This window comes from Stegastes partitus, unplaced genomic scaffold (assembly GCF_000690725.1).
Source record: "Stegastes partitus isolate 25-593 unplaced genomic scaffold, Stegastes_partitus-1.0.2 Scaffold409, whole genome shotgun sequence".
In the NCBI taxonomy this organism is placed as follows: Eukaryota; Metazoa; Chordata; class Actinopteri; family Pomacentridae; genus Stegastes; species Stegastes partitus.
In genome coordinates, this window is record NW_007578140.1 from 61,837 (window position 1) to 83,802 (window position 21,966).

The 21,966-nt window shown below is 42.8% G+C and overlaps 1 protein-coding gene across 2 annotated transcripts; it reads left to right on the forward strand.

Moving 5' to 3' along the window:
* Positions 1-17,683: 17,683 nt before the first annotated feature.
* On the forward strand, positions 17,684-21,966 carry klf4 (Kruppel like factor 4). Of its 2 annotated transcripts, XM_008285557.1 has the most exons (6): positions 17,684-17,843; positions 17,973-18,355; positions 18,486-18,597; positions 19,237-20,125; positions 20,614-20,784; positions 21,205-21,966. In XM_008285557.1, exons 2-6 carry the CDS (start codon positions 18,351-18,353, stop codon positions 21,378-21,380), a joined length of 1,353 nt encoding a protein of 450 aa, XP_008283779.1. In that variant the 5' UTR covers positions 17,684-17,843; positions 17,973-18,350; the 3' UTR covers positions 21,381-21,966. The 2 variants fall into 2 exon arrangements, with proteins under 2 accessions (XP_008283779.1, XP_008283778.1); XM_008285556.1 differs by having other exon boundaries at positions 17,684-18,355.

A 21,966-nucleotide genomic window follows, 5' to 3' on the forward strand; every position in this document is an offset into this window, starting at 1 on the left:
GACAAATGTCCCATTATGACACCTTCCCACAGCTCTCTCTTTATCATGAAAGGTCTCTAGTTTTAGACTGCTGCCTGTATTTTCTGACGATATAAAGCTGCGTCTTTGTGCTTATCAATCGAAGCATCAGTGAACTCAAACAGGAAATGTCTTTTTAATGACCACACTGCCCTTGTACCGTAACGCTGTGCTCGCCAATTAGCTGCCATTAATTACGTGCTTGTGTGTATTTTTGAAATGGACCTTGGCTCTGAGCACATTTATTAGTTTTGTTTAGACAGTAAAGGGGACAAAGTCACAAAAGGGCTCTTGTAGAAGCTCTTCAGGTGCGTTTTGTCACTGCGGTCAGCAGCCCTATCTGATTAAACTTTCAGAAGAGGCCAGCAATCTGTGGTCCGCTGTCGCATTTCCCGTTACAAAAATTATAACGTTTTATGCTGTAGCTGGACACGACGTAGAGTGGAGACCAAGTGGCGCACTGAAACGCCGATAAGCATCAAATTGCTCCCATCAGTGACAAAAATTGTCTCTGTCTCTCACATTTCGTGACTCAGGCCAATGCCCCTTAGAGAAAAGCGCCTTTTGAAAAGGAGTTGAATAACACACATTATATAGAAGTGAGGAGAAAAAAAATGCTGTGACAGCATTTCGGACAAGCGGTCAGACATTTAGCACGTATCGTAACATTCAGCTTTAATGTGTGAGTGGAGGATTTTCATAATTTACGCCTGGTGCCTTCGCTTTGCTGTATTTTCAGACGCCAACAGAGGGTTTTACAAGGATCCTGAAAATGAAATATCTCAGGAAAAATGAGCCGAAAACACCTTAACTAAAATGAGGAGAGAAGCTCCACCAGCAATCCAGCACGGTCTTATAATATAGGCATAGAATAACATGATGTATGCGGTCTGATCTTGAATTCATGTTTGATATTGATTTAAGTAGCTTTAACATGTCATATATTGCATCCATTTCCATCTCCTTAATTCCTAATGCTTTCCATCCTCGCTGAAAATGCTCGATCAGCACTTTCTTACTCGTCGGTGCAACTATTTTTCTGTCCAGTCACCGTTACTGAGTCTGTGTGTATAGTTTAAGATAAAAGGCTGCTATCTGTGGGCAGAGGGCGTGTACACAAGATCAGCACGCACATTATCGTCAAGTGAATATTTACCCTCTGGCCTGGTGCCCTAACTTCTCTCTCACGATGGCATCTGACGTGGTTTCTGTGTCTCCATGCTCAGCGAACGTGTCACAGTGCCACACTTTGATCCGGCCTGCAGCCAAATTTTTACATTCCTGTTGAGTGTAGCTCTTAAACAAAGCAAGGTTTTATATTGTCATATGGACAAGCTGATACAGTGACAGCTTTATTAAGCCAAGCGTAATAGTATTGCTGGCAGTGTCCAGTGTGACATTATAATTTAGGTAACACCCTCATTATGGCTTAATGGAGCTGTATGAGTGACATAATACTACAGAGACCCTAAACTGAATAAAAAACCCTCGACAATGATCTGTCTTTGACCCAGAGTTGTGTTACTACGTCCTCAACACCTGCTGCTTGCCCTCACATGCTTTCTCCTCACGTCCATCAACTTCTTTTCTAACTTCCTCCTCATCCCTCTCTTCTCTTTACATCCTTCTGCTGCCTGGCTGCATCTATATTGACTTGTTTTTCAATTTCAGGCTTCTGACGGCATTTTAACAGTAAAAATCCCTGCACTGTACAGTCAGAAGGAGCGAGAAACTAAATAGCTAACATTTCCATGGAGATGTATTATCTACATTATGATCTAAGCCTGGCTGCTGCAGTGAGTTGTTCTCTGTTTTTGAACATAGCCGTCATTTACACCAGCTTGGCACAGGCAAGTAGCACTGCAACAACAGCGACGATGATGATGAAGACAATAATAATGGTAAGAGTAATGGAATACTACTCTAAGGTCTGCAGCGGCTGCTTACGCACGTATCAGAGTGAGTCACAGGGAGGGGAGGGTCCTTTCTCCTGCTGCAACTCTGTGGTGAGGTATTTAAAAAGTGAGAAGAAGAAAAAAAAAACTGGTTTGACAGACAGTTGCACAATCTGGATTCTTCTGTTATGGAACGCAGGGAAAGTGGTGGTGGATGTGTTGACGAGCGGTATGCGTGCACATGACTGCACTGTATATGAGAAGAAAGATTTAACAAGAGTGGGTGAAGAGAAAGTTAAAGGAGAAAGAGGAAATGGAAAATCAATATAGTATTTTGAAGGCATGAAGAAATTAGCTTGCTGTGCACACAGCACACACTTTATGTTTAGGCATTTATGTTTAAGATGGCTTATTGCAGCTTGGATCTTCACTTTCACAGCTCTGACCTTTAATTCTATCAGTTATTTTAACACCATAATCACTGAAGTAATCACTTTGATCTGGGACCACTGTGGATTTGCAACAGTGAACTCTGATGGGGCAGGAAAAATACGATCAGGCAGGTTGCAGAGAAGCCAAACCAGAACATTTTAAAGACTTTGGTGCTAAAATGTAAGAGAAAGCGATTGAAATGTTAGCAATAATCTGTCATGGTAAAGGAGTTAGTGTGTGCACTATGAAATCAGTACTGTCTGCTCGGCAGGTCAGCTGAAACAGAAAGCTGGACTGTAGGTCATGTTGGATGTTTACAGTGAACAGTTTTGACTGCAGTTTAAGTATTTGCCTTTATGTTGTTGTTGCCACGTGTTCTCAGGTTGTAGCAAATAGCTGTGCAATCTTATCATTACATATAAGACTAAACTACAAAAACAATAAGACTCATCAAGAAAAACAAAATATATTAAACAGTCTCCATTTGGTTGTTGATTTAACCCCTAAAAATAATCTCTACTAATCAAAGTTGCATATAGAAGCAAACCCTTTCTGCCTTAAAATGGCTTGCATGTAACTTCTCATTTACTTCCTTGAGAATCCATGGATTTATAAAGTCCTTCCAAACGTCCACTCCTACATGCAGCAGCTCACCTATGAATCTTCTCAAGCAATGTAAAACTACTCGATCCTACCCAACAGCTAGTTGGAGCAATTCAGCCATACATGTTGGACCCTGAAGAAGAACAATAATGCTTCAACGGTTGACAGAATTAGACCTTTAGCTTCATTACATATGAAACCTTGGTTGTTGTGTTTTTGACACTGACATCAGTATGCTGCAGTTTCAAGCTGGAAATGTCTCGCCACTGCTTTTTTCGCTCATGATATATCTTTCAGGATATACAGAACACCATATGGACATGTTAACAAGATTTAAAAAAAATACTTTCACCAGAGGGGGTCTTCAATAAACAGATTTTCTTTTAAGGGATGCTAGGAAAGATTTTGCCAATCATCCTGTGTTCATAATCCTCGAGGGCAGTCCTGAAGCCAGACGTTAGTCGCACCAAAAATAGTCCCATGTCCTTCCTGTAGTTCTCAGCTCTGTGACAGAGGAGTGAAACTGACACTACAATCTTTGAAGGTACACAATACGCTGGTATTCTGTTCATATGTCTCTTTAGGACACAAACAGCCACATGCTGAATGAGGAAATGAGGACAGTCATCGCTTCGGGCTTATGTGTGAGTCCACAAACACAACCGTTTAGTCCGTACAACACCTCAGTCACAACAGATACACAAACTGTGGATTGTTCTTCCCTTCACGTCACCCTGCAGACCGTCAGGCCAGCTCATGCACTTGTTTGCTTTGTGCAGGAAGGAGCCCCTTACCTATTTGACTACAAAATATATGCGTGTGCTTTAAATAGCAAAATGACTTTTTCTTGCTGCATGGGAATGTGGCGACACTGGGGCTGAAGCCTCCAAGACAAGCAAAAAGTTGTATTTTTCCTTCAGCACAGAGAGTGGAAGTGTGTACAAGTGTGTGTGTGCTCGCATATGCTTACATGGTGTTTGCATGCCCACGTCTTGCTGACTTTTTGTGAAGTTCGACAGCACAGTGCTCTGAATCACATTTTCCCTGGTACAGATGGTGCTAGCTCACGTCTGCCATGTATGTGAGCAGGCATACATACTGTAGCTTGGCATGGTGGGGTAGTGGAATAAGTCCACACACACACACATACACACACACACTCTCTCTCTCACACCATCAACAAGCTGGACAGCGTCCACTCTGACTTTAAGGTCTACAAAACCGATGCAGGGCAACGAGGTCACATAGTTCGAAAGAACCGCTGAGTGAGTCACACAGTTCTCTTAAAAAGTTTGGTGGCTTGAGGCATTGTTGGAAAAGCACACATGGTAAATTATGCTAAAGTACTGAAAAAGTTAAGTTTCAGAACAGTTATTCAAGTCATAATCTACTGTGCGCTGTGGACCCTAACCTAAAAAATAGCATCAATGCTGTCTGATAACCTGCCGTTCATCCAAGGTGTTGGACAAAAAGAAAAAGAAAACTGACTTAAATCACTGCGAATAAATTTCAGGGTGTAATAGTAGATTTTCCCGCCTCTCAGGTTACATCCACACAAACATGCTTGCAATTAAAACTGCATTTTAAGACAATAAAGCATTTCAGCATGTTCTGATATAGACTATAGACAATAATAATGTCGGGTTAATAAAGTCACTTAGCAAGGGAACTGTTGTAAATCGTTTCTGTGCATAGAGGCAGTAGTGGTGTGAGAAAATGCAGAATTTAAAGTCACAACAGTTGCTAGACAATAAGATCAGAATGCTGAAATGTCCACACTGGATTCACAGATGTTCATGGTGTTCCTGACTTTTGATAAAAAAGTCAAAATTCCCTTTTTTTACTAGTGGTGATGTGTTGTTTCCAGGCAACGTGTGCCATCGAGTACGAGCCTTAATGAACTCACCACAACTGTGACGTTGGTTGAGTTTGTTCAGGTTTAGTACGTATGTTTTAGGTGAAGATTATGATTGGGCCTTTGCTTTCTGCTCAAAAAGGGTCATGTGACAGGGGTGTGGCAAATGGAAGCACACATTGTGGATGAGGAAACCCAATTTACAAAGCAAATGCGGGGGGTCTGCGTCATCGTTTCCAAAAGTCTCTGTTTGTGCTGGTCCAGACTAAGACCGTGTCCCACAGTTTTCAAAATAAAACTCTCCTGATGTCTTCATTTCAAGGGTCCTCGTGAGAATACAAGGTGTAAATCAAGCAAAATGTTTTAAATGAGCGATACTAAAGCTGTTAAATATTTGTTGCTCTGCTGTAGTGAATGCTCCCTGTTAACCAAAGCTGTACTACTCGCTCTGTCTCTACTTGCAACATGCAAACACACCAGTGTTTCTGTAAAAAGTGCTGAGAAAACAATCGATGCTACGAGGACCGAGGTTTGATCTTGTAAGCTGCATCGTGTTTGATAAGCGCGTATTCCAGTGTTTCTGTAAACATGCGGAACTTGAGAATGGATTTTATTTTTCTCAGGGCCATCTTTTCCACCCACAATCAATAAAATCTGTGGGCAACAAACACACCATTATTGAGTGCTAAAAGATGGCCAGACTTTAATGATTACCATGCTTTTGTCATGTTTATGGCCATTTATGTGCAAAGTTCTGCCAGGGAAACCCAAATTGAATTCTTAAGAACTTCTCAGAGTTTTTTCTTTTTTCTTTTTCTTTTTCCTGAAGCCTAGTTGATTACAGCGCCGTAGTCTACAAGCTGTGTCATGAATGTCATTAGCAGCCGGTGAATTTACTTTAATGCCTTCAAAGTGCGCTATTGATCGCAGTTGGTATGAAATCAGAAAGCCTCTGATGTCTATTCAAAAATGTCCACAAATGAAGAGCGCTTTGCTGATGTGGCAAATATCCCATTTTGGTTCTAACGAAATCCATGTGAACCTACTAATTTAGTTCACTTCTAACAGCCAGTTTTCTTTTCAGACTCATTAAATCCATGTGTCTAATGAACAGCCTATGTAGTAGCGCTCTCTCGCTCTCTGTAACAGTGTGTGCACATGTGTGTAATGGTAACGTTCTGCACTGAAACTTTACTTTAGGCTCAAAGAAACAGCTTGTGCATTTTTGGGAAATCCACTTATTTGCTACCCTGTTGAGAAGATTGACGTTGCTCCCATTTCTGTGAAGACGTGGTTATCCCAGCTTTCTTTTTAAAGGTACCAAACTCCACCTACCAGCACCTCTGAAATCCACTAATTACCACATTATCCCTAGTTTGCCTGGCAACTGGTCCCGGCCAAGAATCAGGCAAACACATAGCCTCAAACGCCAAAACAAGATGTGATGTGTTCATTAGAGGTGCTGGTAGGTGGATGTGTTATCTCAGGATAGATGTTTCCAGCTGTTTCCAGTCTAATACATCCAGTTAGGCTAAGCTAAAGGCTGCTAACTCCAGCTCCCACACACAGACATGACATTGGTATCAATCTTTTCATCTCGCGCTTGGCAAGAAAGCAAATAAGCATATTTCCAAGAATGTCAAACTATTCCCTCAGGGGAATTCATTAGTCTATCCGGTAATGTTCCAAAAAAGAAAATCAGATATAAAAACCCACGGAGTTTAACATGCAAAGACAATACTTTCACCACTTACTTTCCCCCCGCCAGCTTCGAGTGTCTTTATGATAAATGGCACGATATCAAATTCCTACAATCAATATAAATAGGTCAGTTTTATGACGTTTTATTTCATGGTTAAGTATTTCATTGAGCCAAAATAGCTCTGTAAGTGTAAGAAAGACAAGGAGACAGCCAGTGAGGGAGGCTGGAGGGAGGAGGGGGGGGCGCCTGTTAGTTCATGAGCTGGTGGCCCATCTGGTTTGAGTTACTAAAACCCCCCTCCTCAATTAGACTCAGCATGATGTCAATAAAACGTCAGACTGGAGAAGCCATCACTTAAATTGGGCCTGTCAAGTATTGTTCTATCCTCAGCATTCCAGCAGGGCCTATCAGTCTAAAATGATTTGTAGTTTGATTAAGGTTACCACAATGTGCCATTTCTGATTTGATTTGGGCGCTTGCCTTAAAAACGTTGCCACAAAACTTGTTTGCCTATTACTGGGAAAACGTATACAGAGAAAATGCACTGAGGAAGCAAAATGGCTTCCCCACGCAAAATATATTTGAGCAAGAAGCAGAAAATCAGTTAGTTTCTACTTTGAACTTTTAATTATTATTCCGACGATAATTTTCCATGTCTCTCCTCTTTCACAACAGCCCTCTTTTTTTTTCAACTCTTCCGAAGTTTTGCCATCGAGCCTTCAGATTTATGCTTGAATATTAAACTGCATACCATAGGGAGGTTTGGAGAAACAGTGGTGACATTTATGTTTCTCCTCTCTTATTGCACAGTAAATTTATTAGGAGTTCCTTGGTTTTTGTGACGGGAGTTTCCCACCAAGACTGTTTCCTCTCTCCTACAAACCATGGATCATCCTGCAGCACCTACGTGCTGATATTCAGGATTATTATTGTCATTTTACATCCCTGAATGGCTGCACCAATTGCAGGCATGTTTCCAGTGAGTCAATCCAGGGCCTGAAAACAGCGATCCATGGAAAAGGTCGCACATTCCCAACCACTCCCAGAGGGAAAACAGGAGAGTCCACACCTTCACAGGAACGCAGAAGCCTACTACCCTGAAATCTGACAACAATTACCACATGAATTTCAACATATTATAATGCCAAACACTTTATCTGCAGACCTGAACCAACGTTGCTCACTCAGTCTGGAGATCATCAGCGGGGGACGTATTGGTTTTAACTGTAAAAGCTTTACATTTAGGCATTTATTCCTCAGCCAAATCTGTATGAGAGTTTAAATTTACTTTGCAGATGCTTAAAATTACAAGTGCAATGGCATGCAAGCTCAAAGCCCAATAAATCACAAACTTTAGGACACACGTGTGTGTCACTGAACCACCGAGCCGCTATCAAGTTGCATCTCAAATTCCGGTATGCCTCACGAACATAAAGACTTAATCAAGTGTTGTGAAAATCTGACAGCCAGCGTTTAACAGCAGTGCATCGAGAGGATCAACGATCTGTTAGCTGCCTTTGAATCCGTGCCAGTGTTCTCGTGGAGGTTTACGAATGCCAGTGATTGCCATATTTGCTGTGCAGCAGGGGTCTGATGCAGATTGATACAGTGAAATAAAAAACCGTAATGCTCATATGTTTCCATAGGAACCTCTGTAACATTGTAAAGATGCCATGTTGCCTTACTGACTGAACTGTACATGTAGCTTTTATGGTACAAGCATGACTGAAATGCTTCGTTTTAAATTAGATTGTTCTGTATAGCTCATGTTCCTCTGGACTATATATAGGGGTGGGCAAAATGATGGCAATGGGAAGGAGTTGGATCTAGTAACAGCTCAGAGTTTACAGCTGAATGTAAGCCTTGTTTGCATGAATGCACATCTATCATAATTCCACAGCATAGCAATATAAAACAACACATATATCTTCACTATCTACCCAGATGAACCCGTACAGTCACACTCATTCACACATACAACCGTGCACACTTTTAAAAAATCATGAAACAAAGAAAAAGAAAGACTTCAGCGATCCATCGCTTGTTTCTTTTAGGTCTGCACTGTACAGTCTGCTGAGGGCAGGGTTGCTGCTTTTAGCCTGTTTGTTCTGCACTTGATGCGTGTAATGTTGTTTCCACTCCATAACTGCCTATTTGTATTGTCTGCGCTTGTCTGTGGGAACAAGTCACAGAGTGGATGTTTTACGTGTATCATCTCTTTGACCAGCCGAATGACTCTGAAGAGACGGGAGCTGCACTGGTGTGCCTTTGGACATGATCCTGAGGGTGATTTTTTTCCCCCTCCACCAAGAGGTCACTGCCTTACTGCAGAAATGTCCTCACAGGGAAGATGTTTTTGCCAAGAACACTTAGATAGTATAACTATTCAGAGGTTTTCCTCACTACTTGGTCAATGTCAGTGTCACCACTGAGGTGAGAGTCCAGGGGAAAGCCTAAGTATACGGTGTTGGTCACTACCTGGACTTCTTGCTCACTGAGGAACACAAGAGCAGGTTGCGGTGTGTTTCTAGAGAAGCAAATTCTCATTTCCACTCATTTGTCTCCACTGAGCAGCATGTTATTTGATATAGTCCATTTATCCAGAGCTTCCACCGCCATCGAAGAGTCACCATAAATATTGGTCAAGGTGCCGTCCAATGCGTTGTCAAAAACTGTCGTTGGAGTGAATATATGAAGGAGAAAGAGGTACAGCTTCATGTTTTCCAGATGTGGTAGCAGCTTTTTAAGAAAGATAGCTATTATTGCACAGCTACAAATATGTGTTTCTGATTATGAAGCAATTTACTGTCTAACATACTATATCTCTGTTGTCTATTTGTGTTTACATGTTATCATCATTACTCAGACTGTTACTTATATGAATATTTTTCTGCCTTCACAGTTTAGGAACAGAGTATTGGTCTCCTTGGAGCTCCGTTAATTGTCTTCTATTGCAATGAAATTTCACAGCTGACAGAAGCTGCTGAGTAATGTTCAACGGTGGATGCACCATGTTTGAAGCAGCACTTGTAAATGTGGCTAAAGTACAACACTTTACATTAGGTTGTCTACACTCTGTGGATAGAAGGTGCACTTACTACTTTATTATGGGCACTGCCTTGTTTGTGCAGGGTGCTCAACCATGGACGATAGTAACACAAGCACTCATGTTGGCACTCAGCTCATAACAATCAATAGAACTGACTATTTCGCAATCTTTTAATATTTTTTTCCACTCCTCGGCTCGACACACAGCAAATCCTTTTGGCATTACGAAAGCATTATATTTAAGTGTGATATCGTGCAGATTCGAGAACACTAATTCCCACAGGAATTACTTCGATTTGCACTTTATTTCATCACAGGGTTCAAACATCTCTCTCATTCCTAAATGTGAACCCTTCTTTCCCTGTCAATCACAGCTTACCTAAACTTTCACTCACAGCAATGCAAACTCATTTAGGTGCTTCAGACATTAAATGTATGAAGTTTGGGTTGGTTTAGAAACAATACAACAATGGGTAACTAACTCTATCTAGTGCCCATGGATACAACACCCATTTTAATGTTATTATACCATCTGGTAAGTGCTACCACCACATCATTCCTATACATTTCCACGGCATCGTCACCTCCACATCTAAGGTTCTCTAATGGAAACCAGTGGATTGCTCCCTCTGGGTTGGGGTGAGTTGCTGCCACAAGTGAAGGAGTTAAAATGTCTCAGGATTTTGTCCACAAGTGGCAGGACAGAACTGGACAGACCGATTGGTGCAGCATCTGCAGCAATGCGGGCGTTGTACTGGACCGTCGTGGTGAAGAGGGAGCTTAGCCAGAAGACAAGGCTCTCGATTTACCAGCCAATCTTCATTCCAGCCTTCACCATAAGTGAGGGCTGGAATGGCAGCGACCGAGAGAATGAAAGTGTGGATAAAAGCGGCCAAAGTGCATTCCCACGAGGGCGGCTGGGCTCGGCTTTCGATGAAGGGTGAGGAGAACGGACATGCGGAGGGAGTTCAAAGTAGAGCCAGCTGAGGTGTTCCAGGCATCTGAAGCTGGCAGGAGACCCCGGGGTAGACAACAGGGCTGGCTGGAGGGATTACATATCTCATCTGGCCTGGGAACACCTTGAGATTCCCCCCTGGAGGGACTGGAAAACATCATAGAGGAACGTCTTGAATGACCTGTTGCTCCTCCCGCCATGACCTGACTCTGAATGAGCAGACGAAAATGAATGGATGTGCAAAACCAAGCCAGATATGGGCTGCTTTGACAGAGAAAGCACAAGTTTTACTTTCACTTATGCATCAATAGCTGTACGAAACAGCCATGTTTTGATGTAGCCATTAGACAAATATCAAAATGCATTACTTGTATTTAGGCTAAATGAAAGCTGGCATATTATTCATGTTTATCTATTTAGCTGCCATGTATCTGCTGCGAATGAAAAACAATAGAAATCTGTCAAACACTGCGGTCTGCGACGCGAGGCTGGTAGTGATTTAAGTTTTTCAGATTGAGACATGAAGCAGCCCAAGTTCTCTGTATGTCAACAAGGTGAGCTCATGGTAAGTCCCTGATTCTCCCATGTCAGACACACAGAGAAACACATTCTCTCTAGCTCTGGCAGCCCAGTCCCAGGCCTTTTCTTTTTAGAGGCTTCTAATCCTGGTGGGTCCCTGGCCTGACGTCACAGGGCCCTCCCCCCACCCCTCCGTCTGCCGATGTGCCGTACCCACACTCTCATTTCCTCCGCGGCTCCGGAGCACCAATCGCTGCTCCGGTCCTTTTAGGCTTCTGACGTCTGAGCATCTGATTAAAACGGAGCGCCTCATGTGACGCCTCATCTGGCCGGCTGAGGGGGTTAAACTTTTGGAGAAAGGAGGCGCTGAGTGAGTGTGTGGGCTGGTGTGAGTGTGAAGCAGCCAACCCTCTCCTCCTCTCTTCCCCCGCTTCCCCCCGTCGTATGTCTCTTATTCGGCTGCCTGGACTGCGTCATGTGACCAGGAAGTGTGGCTCCCCTCCATTTCCCCTCCTGACAGAAAGGAAATATTGTAACAGAGGGGGCCGGCGCTGGGCTCTGTTACGTCGCCGGTTAAAAATAACTGGCATATTTAAGGCTGCTGAGGAATCCCAGGGCAGGCAAAGGCTGGACAGCTTGCCGCCCGGCAGGAGCTCTCTCCTCCCTCTCAGTCTGTTTCTCGCTAACTTCTCCCCTCTCTCTCTCCGCTCCCTCTTCGAAACCCCATTTCGCTTTACACGAGCCCTGCGACATGACCACGACCACCACCCCGTACCTCAACCACATTTTCTTACACCAGTGGAAGCCCACCACTAAATTATACGACGTGATGAAAGTTCACTGTTGGTCGGGTTGCATCCCAGCCTCGCCGCAGCTTTGTCCAGCTATAGAGGCTTGGCTGGGATCATCCCAAAAAAATAAAAAAAAATAACCCCACTGACTCGGACCCCATCCACACGCATACCATCACACATCATAACTGTCAGCCAACCCCATCTGTTAACAGGAAAACAAATAGAGAAGTATTTTGTTTTAAAAATGGCCAGAACTAATTTCCACCACTGCGATGAATTATGTGCAAGGCTCTGCTTGCTGGTGGATGTCTGGACCACAGTAACAGGTGTGTTAGTCTGAGAGCTTAAAAACTGGGCTCTGAATTCATCAATAGCTTCACTTTTCACCTAATAGAAATGAACCAGTCAGATCAGATCAGGACTCCTGATCTCAGAGGATGTCGAAATGCTTACAGTAAAGTGATGCCGTATTGAACTGTACTTTTTAACACGAGCTAACAGAGCTGCCATGCAAGGTGCTCACCTACCATTAGGAGCAGCTTGGGGTAGTGTCTTGCCCAAAGACACTTTGGCACACGGGGAGGCCGAGGACCAAACCGCCAAACTCATGACTAGTGAACAACCACCTTAGCCATGGTTAGCTGCTATTTTACATAGTTTAATAATGCAAAACATACATTAATTGTCACATAAATCACTTTAAAAGTTTATTTAATTACTTTTTAGTCGTGACTGTATTACAAAAAAAGTGATGTGAAACAAATTCAACTTTAAAAAATTTTAAAAAGCCACTCTGTTGAGCCGAAGCTAAAAGTCAATTAGCTGACTAACTCATTGACAGAATTTTATCCATCCATTTTCTATACACCGCTTAATCCTCATTAGGGTCATGAGGGGGCTGGAGTCTATCCCAGCTGACTTAGGGCAAAGGCAGGGGACACCTGGACAGGTAACCAGTCTATCACAGGGCTACACTTAGAGAAAGACAACCAAGCACACTCACATTCACACCTATGGACAATTTAGAATCACCAATTAACTAATGTTTTTAATGTTTTTGGACTGTGTGGGAGGAAGCCGGAGAACCCGGAGAGAACCCACACTGCACGGGGAGAACATGCAAGATTCCGGTGCCCCCACCGGGACACAAACCGGCAACCTTCTTGCTGCGAGGCAACAGTGCTAACCAACTGCACCACCCTGCAGCTCGACAGAATTTTAATCTATCAGTATTTTTAGATCAATTGATCAACTTCTCAATCAAAAAAGTCCAACAGTCACTCCTTCCAGTTTCCAAATTGCGACAACCTCCTGCTTTCCCCTCTTTTACGTCACTCGCACATCTTTTGCTGTTGGGCTGCCGGTCAGACTAAACAAATGAGCGTCGCTGCTGTTTTTTCTATAAATTCGACATTCCCAAAGAGCACTTTATCATCTTTGAACAGATGTTGTTGTGAAATATTAAACCACTGACACTTTTTATCCCAAACATTTTTTTAAACAGGTTTTTTTCGTGCAGAGCCACAGAAGTCTCTTAAGTCTTTCTACAATGCTGAACTGTGGGTCTGAACTAAAAACATAGCTGTTTAAGTGCTACAAACTGCAATGACGGAGGAAATAATTCAATTAGACCTACAGTCGGTTCTTTGTTGCTGGTGCTGCTCAAAGGTAAATAATCCAAAAGTCATCTGAACCTGGTTTCTTCTTTGGGGTTTGCACTGGGTGACAAAACAGACAGAAAGTTCCTACATATATAATTGTATTAACGCTAATGTTCAGAGGAATGGAGGAAAGTGCAGCTCTGAGAATCAGCAAAGCTTGACTCAGCTTTCAAGAATTAAGGAAAGAATGAAAACTATTTTTTAATTACCGAATAGCATCTGGAAGAGAGCGCTGAAAACCTCAATATCAGGAGTTATGATCCGCTGATACTCATATTCACTTGGATGCTTTCCATGAGGGGGAACTCGACTGAGGGACACCGGTAGAAACAATAAGGGGAGAAAAAGCCAGAATACTCAACAGTTGTGCTCTTTTTTTTAGAAATTCACACTATTTAATATCAGTGTTCCCAACTGTGTTACTAGACTGTAAAACATTTTATTTCTTTTTGTATATAAAAATAATCACAGATTACGTCAGCTGCTCCATCGTTGTTTGGACAATATTACATGTCTGATCAGTTGGAGCTCTCAGCACAGCCAAGAGCAACACCTGAGCTCACCTTTAAAACAATAATTGTTTGAATGGTGCATCTTCAGGCACATGTCACGACGCCCACACCTTATCCAATTTGATAACCGCAGACAACGGGACTATCAAGACACTCGGTGAAGTTAATTAGAGGAAAATATTACACTTCTCAAATACTCATTTAACACTCACTTGTCCTCGCTGATACAATAACATTACCTCAGTCTCAGCCACATCCGATTCTTATGTCATCCTTGCCTTTAACATAATATCTGAGACTCTATTGCACTTGTAATGATTCATCGTGGGCAGGGTATCGCAGACCGCTCTTTCGTATACTCAGCACTGCATTCAGTTGATGCTGTAAGTGTTGCATTAACATATTCTATACAAGGGTTTGGTGTGAGTTACTAAATCACCATGACTTCATTGTGTCAAGAAAAGAACACAGCATACAGTGGTGTCATCTTCCCTTCCTCTATTTCTTTTCCTCTATTTCTCCTCTGCCTGTCATTATGGCGATGCAAAGCACCTCAGTTGTCAAAGTCAGGCCTTTGTTTTCCGGATCACTTTCAAAACCATTATCTCCCATCATAAAGAATATGGCTATAGTGACATAGCTCCCATTGTCTTCCTACCTGCTTTAGGAAGCAGGGTTTCAAGAACAAGAGGTGTAGTGAAAACACGGTTGGTTTAAAGCCATTACTTCTCACCACACATGTGGAGAAGTAATTGAAGACAATGAACATATTACCATTTGGATTCATATTACGTGTCATACTGGTAATATATCAAACAATAGTTGCCCAGCAGGATACGCTTTCTGTTTGCAAAGTTCTCGAGTCATTATAGTCCATATATTTCCCACCGGTTTTGTTTGCCGACCAAAGCTCTGTGCATTCATGCAGTTTCAAACCTTGAATGAAGACACAGGCAGACTTTTACAGTGAACGTGTCCTGTTGAAATGACGGCATGTTTGTTGACATGCCTAACAGACAAGATCCTGATGCAGCAGGATCAGCGGCGAGCGCTTTGTTTGCTCTCGCACTGAACTCTCGAGTCAATGTGTCTAATTATGTTGGATAGAGAGGTTTGTGTTAGCTCGCTAGCTCTGTGCAAACACAGCCTGAACCCAGTTCAAACTCAATACTGAACAGTACCCTTTAATGCTCCCAGGTAAGGTGAGTTTTCCCCCCACGCAGGATTTTCATTAGTGTGCTATTCTGTTTATTTTTCATGTTTTTTGGGGTCAAGAGTGTGATAACAAGGCAAGCCAATAAAGACTGCTGACTAAAGGCAAACTTAACTGGGAATGTGTGCTATAAAAACCTGTTTTAAAAAACCCAACAGTAAAACAGCAACAAACAGAAGCCAGAGGCAGAGAATTTTATGCGTCTGGCATAGAAATTCAATGTGACTACAAGTTAGTCAGACTTCTGAATGAAGACAGTAACATGTTTTACACCGTTTATGCTTGAGAATCATGACGATGTGTAAGTTACAGTGTGGCTGCTATACATAGACCATGTGCATATGTTTATAATGTAGACATTGTACTCATGCTGTCCGCAAAATTAAAGGTTTGACTAATTGTAAGAGCAAAAATAATATAAATCTAATATGTTATAAAACAAAAAAATGTAAATGCTGCTTTTTATTCTGTACACATGTTGTGCAGAGTTAGCTAGAGATGTAGTACAGGTGAACCCAGAACCCACAATACTTTACATATTTGACAACAAGGTACCGCTCTGGTAAAACATCACAAATGAATTTATTCAAATCAGCTCATCTTTTCTACTTTACTGAATGTAAACATATGAGTTTGTCTCATTTAAGGATACACCTAAGATGTCAGGTGTTTATTTTCAGACCATTTTAGAATTTTAAGAGTTTTTCTAACTTTAAGGCATTTTGATTTCAAATGATGAGTTGAATGAATGAAGAACTAAGAGTTTGCTCAGCTCACTGAATTGACTTTATGAGAAACAAAACAAGTACATAAGCAGACTTCCCAGGATGCACTGTGAGAAAGGTAAAACTCCCCAGAGACTCTTGTTTCTGTAGTTTCAGAAAACAGACATGATTTAAACTTGCTTTGTGTCTTCGATGTATGCCGAATAAGGTTATGGTTGTTACTTTTTATAATAATCAAAGGAGTCCTAATCATGAGAGTGGTCAGTACTGAATACAGTCTTCATATCTGTCGACTGACTCTAACATTTATCTCATTGTAACCAGGAGCAGATGACTCACAGATTATCAGCTGACACTGTAGGTTCACTGTGTTAAATGAAGATGACACTTTAGACTTAGAAAATGTAAAAAAACAAACAAACAAACAAACAAAAAAAAAGAGCGTGTCTTTCTATAAATACTTGATTAGTTGTTTCAACTTAATAACTTATATTAGTTCTCAAGTTTAGTTAACTCAACTGGGCTAGTTTTACACTTTCACCACCCATAAGATGAGGTTGAACTAATTAGATACTGAGGTTCAGTTAACTCACTTATTGAAGGGTTCTATGCTAAATTAACTTACATTAAAAACTGTAAAATCTAACCGTACTGCAAAAAACAAGCAGACTAATTGCCTTAAAAAACTAGATATGTGTGTTGCACCAATGTGTGCGTATTAGCTGTTGTACACTTGAGTGTAAGTAACTCAAAAACTACTGAATACAGTGCTTGGTAATTCTCTCGGACACATTTACACAAAGAGACAAGTGCAGCAATAATCAATGAATATAAATAGTTTGATAAATCTGTGAAGGTTGTCACCCACTTAAGCTTACAAACTGGTGCAAAATTCTGCTGCAAGGTTCCTAATTTTTTGTCTGAAAATAGAACGCATTGCTCCTGAACAAGCATCCTTGCACTGGCTAGCTCTTAAACACAGATTGGATGTTGAGTTTAAACCTGTGTTTATCTCAGAGTTCCTCCGCCCCCTACTCTGTCTTCAGGCTGCTTAGATCCTCAGAACAACTTCATTTTTCAACTGTTCTACTATCAAGGCTGGTGGGTAAGAGGAGATCATACCTTTGCAGTAGCAGCTTTAAATCTATGGTTTAGCTTTCTTCTTTTAACCCTATTCAGGACTTTCACGTTGCCATACGTAGAAGATCCTTAGTGGTCCAGGAAAGAATATGTTCAAAATATCTGTTGGTATTCATGATAGACTTTTATACTATGTTAAATACTTTTTCTGATCATTTGACGTATTTTTGGTTCTAAATGCATGACAAAAAAAATCTTCAAAAATAAAAAAAACAATACCTGTCACCTAAACCAAATGGCCTGAGGTCCAAAAGACCCCAAAAGTCCTGAATAGGGTTTAAAAAAAATGTTTTGACTGAAAGAAAAATCTCTGCATGTTTTCAGTGGCTTCTGGTTGCTCCTAGTGGTCTTCTTATTTTAGCATTTTATATTTATGTTATCTTGGAAATTGAGCTTACAAGTTGCTACGCTTCTTTGACTTTTTTAAATTTAGTATTACAAATGATTTTCTTTATCCTGTTGTGCTTTTTGCAAATAATATTGCTGCTGATGTCATGTGCAGCACTTTGGTCAAATCAGCTTGTTTTAAACGTGCAATATGACATATCTGAAATATAAAATATGAAATATAATATGAAAAATCAGTGTATATAGATGGATGGATGATTTAATTTGATTAAGCTGCAGCTCTTCTGCGTGATTTATTTCCTAAGCAGCTAATGTCCCAGGTAAAGGTGGAGCTCGCGGGGCCTCCAGGTACGAGTCCCTGCCTCCAGGTGAGCTCCGCAGACGTAACGAAACCGAGGCGATGTGCTATTCTTCCGTCAGTCGGTGCGTTTCGTCCGGAAAGATGCGTTTCTTTCACCCACATTTTTCGCAGGACGCGCAGCAGTAAGGATAGGTGCTGTTGCTATGAATACAAACAAACCTCTCTCTACCTCCCTCTCTCTCTCCCCACAGCCTCCCCCCGCTGGTGTTTTCCTTGTTGCTAGGCGACGAAGGCGGTTCCCAATGATTTAAGGATACCTCTCGGGCTGTGCGCTCAGTTCAGACTCCCGGTCCCTGCATGGCAACAGGCGGGAGGGATTCCCCTGCTCGTCGCCTCTCCGTCTTCTGCTTCAGAGTTATAAAGAATCAGTCGGTCCGGCTGCTCCTCCCGGTGCGCCCGTGAGCGGCGGCATGTCTTGGAACCAAAGTGCGCGGAGCAGAAACTTTAAACCCGGGGATATTTAACCAAAAAGAAAAAAAAAAAGAAAAGACACAACTAAACAAAAAAACACCCAGTGCAGTCTTAAGAAGAATATAGCGAAGAGGACTCCTCTTTACAGATTCTAACAGATGAGGTGTGGATCCAGTGAAACTTTTAACAACATTTTTTTTTTGTGACTGATTCGCATCTCATGCTCGTGGACTGTACCAGGCTGCGCTCGGAGCTCTGCGCACGGATTTACGATATTTTCTGTTCATTTTCAGGCAGCCTCCAAATGACGTCGAGATGGCTTTAGGTGGGACTCTACTTCCATCAATTTCCACGTTCGCCAGCGGCCCCACTGTCAAGAGTAAACCCGTTGGAAGTGCCAATTTAGTGAGTAGCCTACGATCACTTTCTTCTTATTTTATTTTTTTATCGTGCCAAAATAGCCAGGAGGGCATCAGAGAATCAGTGAGGAGGGGGATATCGTGTGCAGCCTGTGCAGTTTATTTACAGTGTGCTTGTTTTCCAATGTGTCGCTACACTACAGTCAGGGCTTGACAGCACGCTCTGCTGGGGCGTGCACCGGTTTACACGGGCTGCTTGGGGCAGGTTTGGACGCAGGGAAGAGCGCACATGGCTCACTGCGCTGCTCCACAGGAAGCATGCTGATGCCCGATCTGATTAGTATCTTTAATATGTGTGATGTGTTCGTCAAACGGCTGAATATTGATCACAAGTTTATCCTAAATGCTCGATCAGAGTCACCACTTGTGCTTCTCATGGCTAATAATACAAATCAATACTCCAGGGAGTGCTTGGGAGGAAGGGCAGCTTCTACACCTGTCTCCTTAAATTCATTAACTTGAGTCCATTGTCCTTGTCCTCTCCAAAACAAGCACTAATTTCAACGTAGGACAGGACGAACCCAAGTGTAATTTCCTCGCCTATGAGTCCTATAAACAGGAACATGACACAAACAAGCAGATTACAGCAGAACGCTTGTTAATGCCTCTGTAACTTTCCCCCTAGAGATGGAAGGAGGAGTTGTCCCATCTTAAGAGATTCAGCGTGCCAGCCGGAAGCAGCTGCCCTGACCCAGACCATCCCACTGCCACCAGCACAACAAGCCCGAGCATGTCCAAGAAAGACACCGAGCCAGACCTGGACTTAGATTATGACTTTATTTTGTCCAACTCCATCCTGCAGCAACAGCAGCAACAGCAGCAGCAGCAACAGCAGCAGCAGCAACAGGAGGACGCCATGGCGTGCAGCTCTGCTCAGGCCCTGTCTCCTTCCCCTGGTTCTTTCTCCTCGTCTTACCCTCTGCCCTCCCCTCAGGGCACTGCCAGTGAGCTGCTCTATACCATCCCAGACATCAGTGATGTTTCGCCCTCTGGAGGCTTTGTGGCAGAACTCATGAGGCCTGAGTTGGACCCGGCGTACCTCCACCCCACCAGCCTCCACGGCAAGTTTGTGGTCAAAACAACAATGGACATGGGAGAATACAGCCAAGGCATGAGCGTGAGCAAGGCCTGCGTTAACGCCGTGTCAGACCCGACTCCTTCGCGCGCCTCGCCATCCTTTTCATGCCATAGGATAAAGCAGGAGAACCCCAGTAACTGCACCATCTCGCAGCCCATGGACCTACACCTGACTGGGGTAAACTCCCAGGGACGAGGTAGCCAGCAGCAGCGCCCCAGCCACTTGGATCTACACGGGTTCCCTGGTGGAGGGCGATCCATGACGGGCGGCAGGTTATCCTCATCCTCTTCCCTGTCCCCAGACCATCCCCTGAGCCGGGAGCACCAGGTGTTGGGCCACCCCCACTCTCAGATCCCTCTACCTCCACAGGGATACCACCATAGTTCTCCGCAGGGCTACAGCTCCTTCCCTCAGACATCGGCCATGCAGTACCAAGGTTAGAACACATCTCATTCGGTGCTATTTTGTCATTTTCTTGTCATCTTTAACTGCTGCTGAATTCTGTAACTTAAACTAGGAAGCATTTTGTCCATTAGTCAAAGAAAAACGCCCACAGCACAGTTTGGACATCAGGAATAAACACCATAAAGTCAACAAGGGTTCAAAGGGTTGGCGAGGATCTTTTTATCCTAAAAATGCTTAAAACAACCAAAATACAGGCATTATATTTCCATTTCACGGTAAAAACTTTACTAATGTGATATTCCTGTTAACCGCGCCACTATTTACACAGTTTATGTTATATTATTTAAAAAGAAAGCTGAAGTTTTGTAAATTATTCTACAACTTTCATATCACTTCACGTCTGATGCTCTTTTAATGAAATCTATAAAATCCAACATGGCATCGGTCAGCGATCTCGGATTCATTTTTAAGTGTTTTACGGTCAGGTACTGTGATGACAATAATCTTTTGACCCCACAGAGTCCCTCATGATCTCCAGCGGCGACTGCTTGCCGGAGGAGCCAAAGCCTAAACGTGGTCGACGCTCCTGGCCGAGGAAGAGAGTCGCAACACACACGTGTGACTACGTCGGCTGTGGGAAAACTTACACAAAGAGCTCCCATCTTAAAGCACATCACCGCACACACACAGGTATGAAACAGCACGTTAGATCTACTATATGGTGTATTTCTGTGATTTGTTTCTGGTGCCCTTTAAATCTGGCTTTAATCGTATGTGCTCACAGCTATTTTGAGATTCAGGAGAACTACTTGTTAAATGTCCAAACCAACCACATCAGTTGCACATTATGGGCAAACACACTGGATTATTGAGTCATGAATGGGGTTTAGATGGGTGGGGGATGGGGGAGAGGAGTTGTTGAGCAGGTGCGGTGAAACAGGTTGATACTGATCCCTGCTCAAATACAAACCCTGAGCTGATTGGTTTGGCCTTTACACACTAGCTGCAGGACAGGATGGACCTCTTTTCTCCTGGAGGTGGGGAAGCCTGGGCCATTTTAACCTCAGGGCCAGTACTAACTGCTCCATGTGTATTGTGTTTCCATCAAAGGGGAGAAGCCTTACCACTGCGACTGGGAGGGCTGTGGCTGGAAGTTTGCACGTTCGGATGAGCTCACTCGCCACTACAGGAAACACACAGGCCACCGGCCGTTTCAGTGTCAGAAATGTGACCGGGCCTTTTCAAGGTCAGACCACCTCGCTCTGCATATGAAGAGACACTTATGAGACTTGGTTGGAGGACCGGACAAGATGGCGATGGATGAAGGCTCCAGGACAAAAGAAATGTTAACAAAACCCTGAACAAACTTGTGACCTACACTTTTAAAAACCAAAATTTGCCTTCAAGCCGGTGTCAAGCAACAAGACAAGCTGTGGTGTTCATGGCAAAAAGAGCATTACTCCTTTAAGAACCTAAAATTTCTCTCAAGACTGATCCTGTGTTCGCACATGGTGCGGGTGACTCGACAAGACCTCTCAGCCAGGGTTGTAAACTTTTATGAAAGGGACCAAACTGGAATTTGTCTTATTTAACCGACAAAACTTGGAGGACCAGGTGCCAACAGCTTTTAACTGGAAATGTATTTTTGTCAGGGAAACCAGGAGCAACAGACAAACATCTCCAGAGGCCTTCTACCAGCAACTTGTCATCATAGGCTCTGTTCACTACACACTGTTCAAAATACTGTATTAATAAATACATCTATATTTATATACACATTTCACCTGCAATGCCATTGATTTCAGGTACAATGTTAATTTATACAGAATGGTGCTCAGTAACTCTGAAGAAGGTTTTTTTTTTTTTTTTTTT

Coding starts and splice junctions, on each gene's coding strand:
- klf4 (XM_008285556.1), top strand. Junction 18,598..19,236: donor CCGTTGGAAGTGCCAATTTA/GTGAGTAGCCTA, acceptor CTTTCCCCCTAG/AGATGGAAGGAGGAGTTGTC. Junction 20,126..20,613: donor ATCGGCCATGCAGTACCAAG/GTTAGAACACAT, acceptor TTGACCCCACAG/AGTCCCTCATGATCTCCAGC.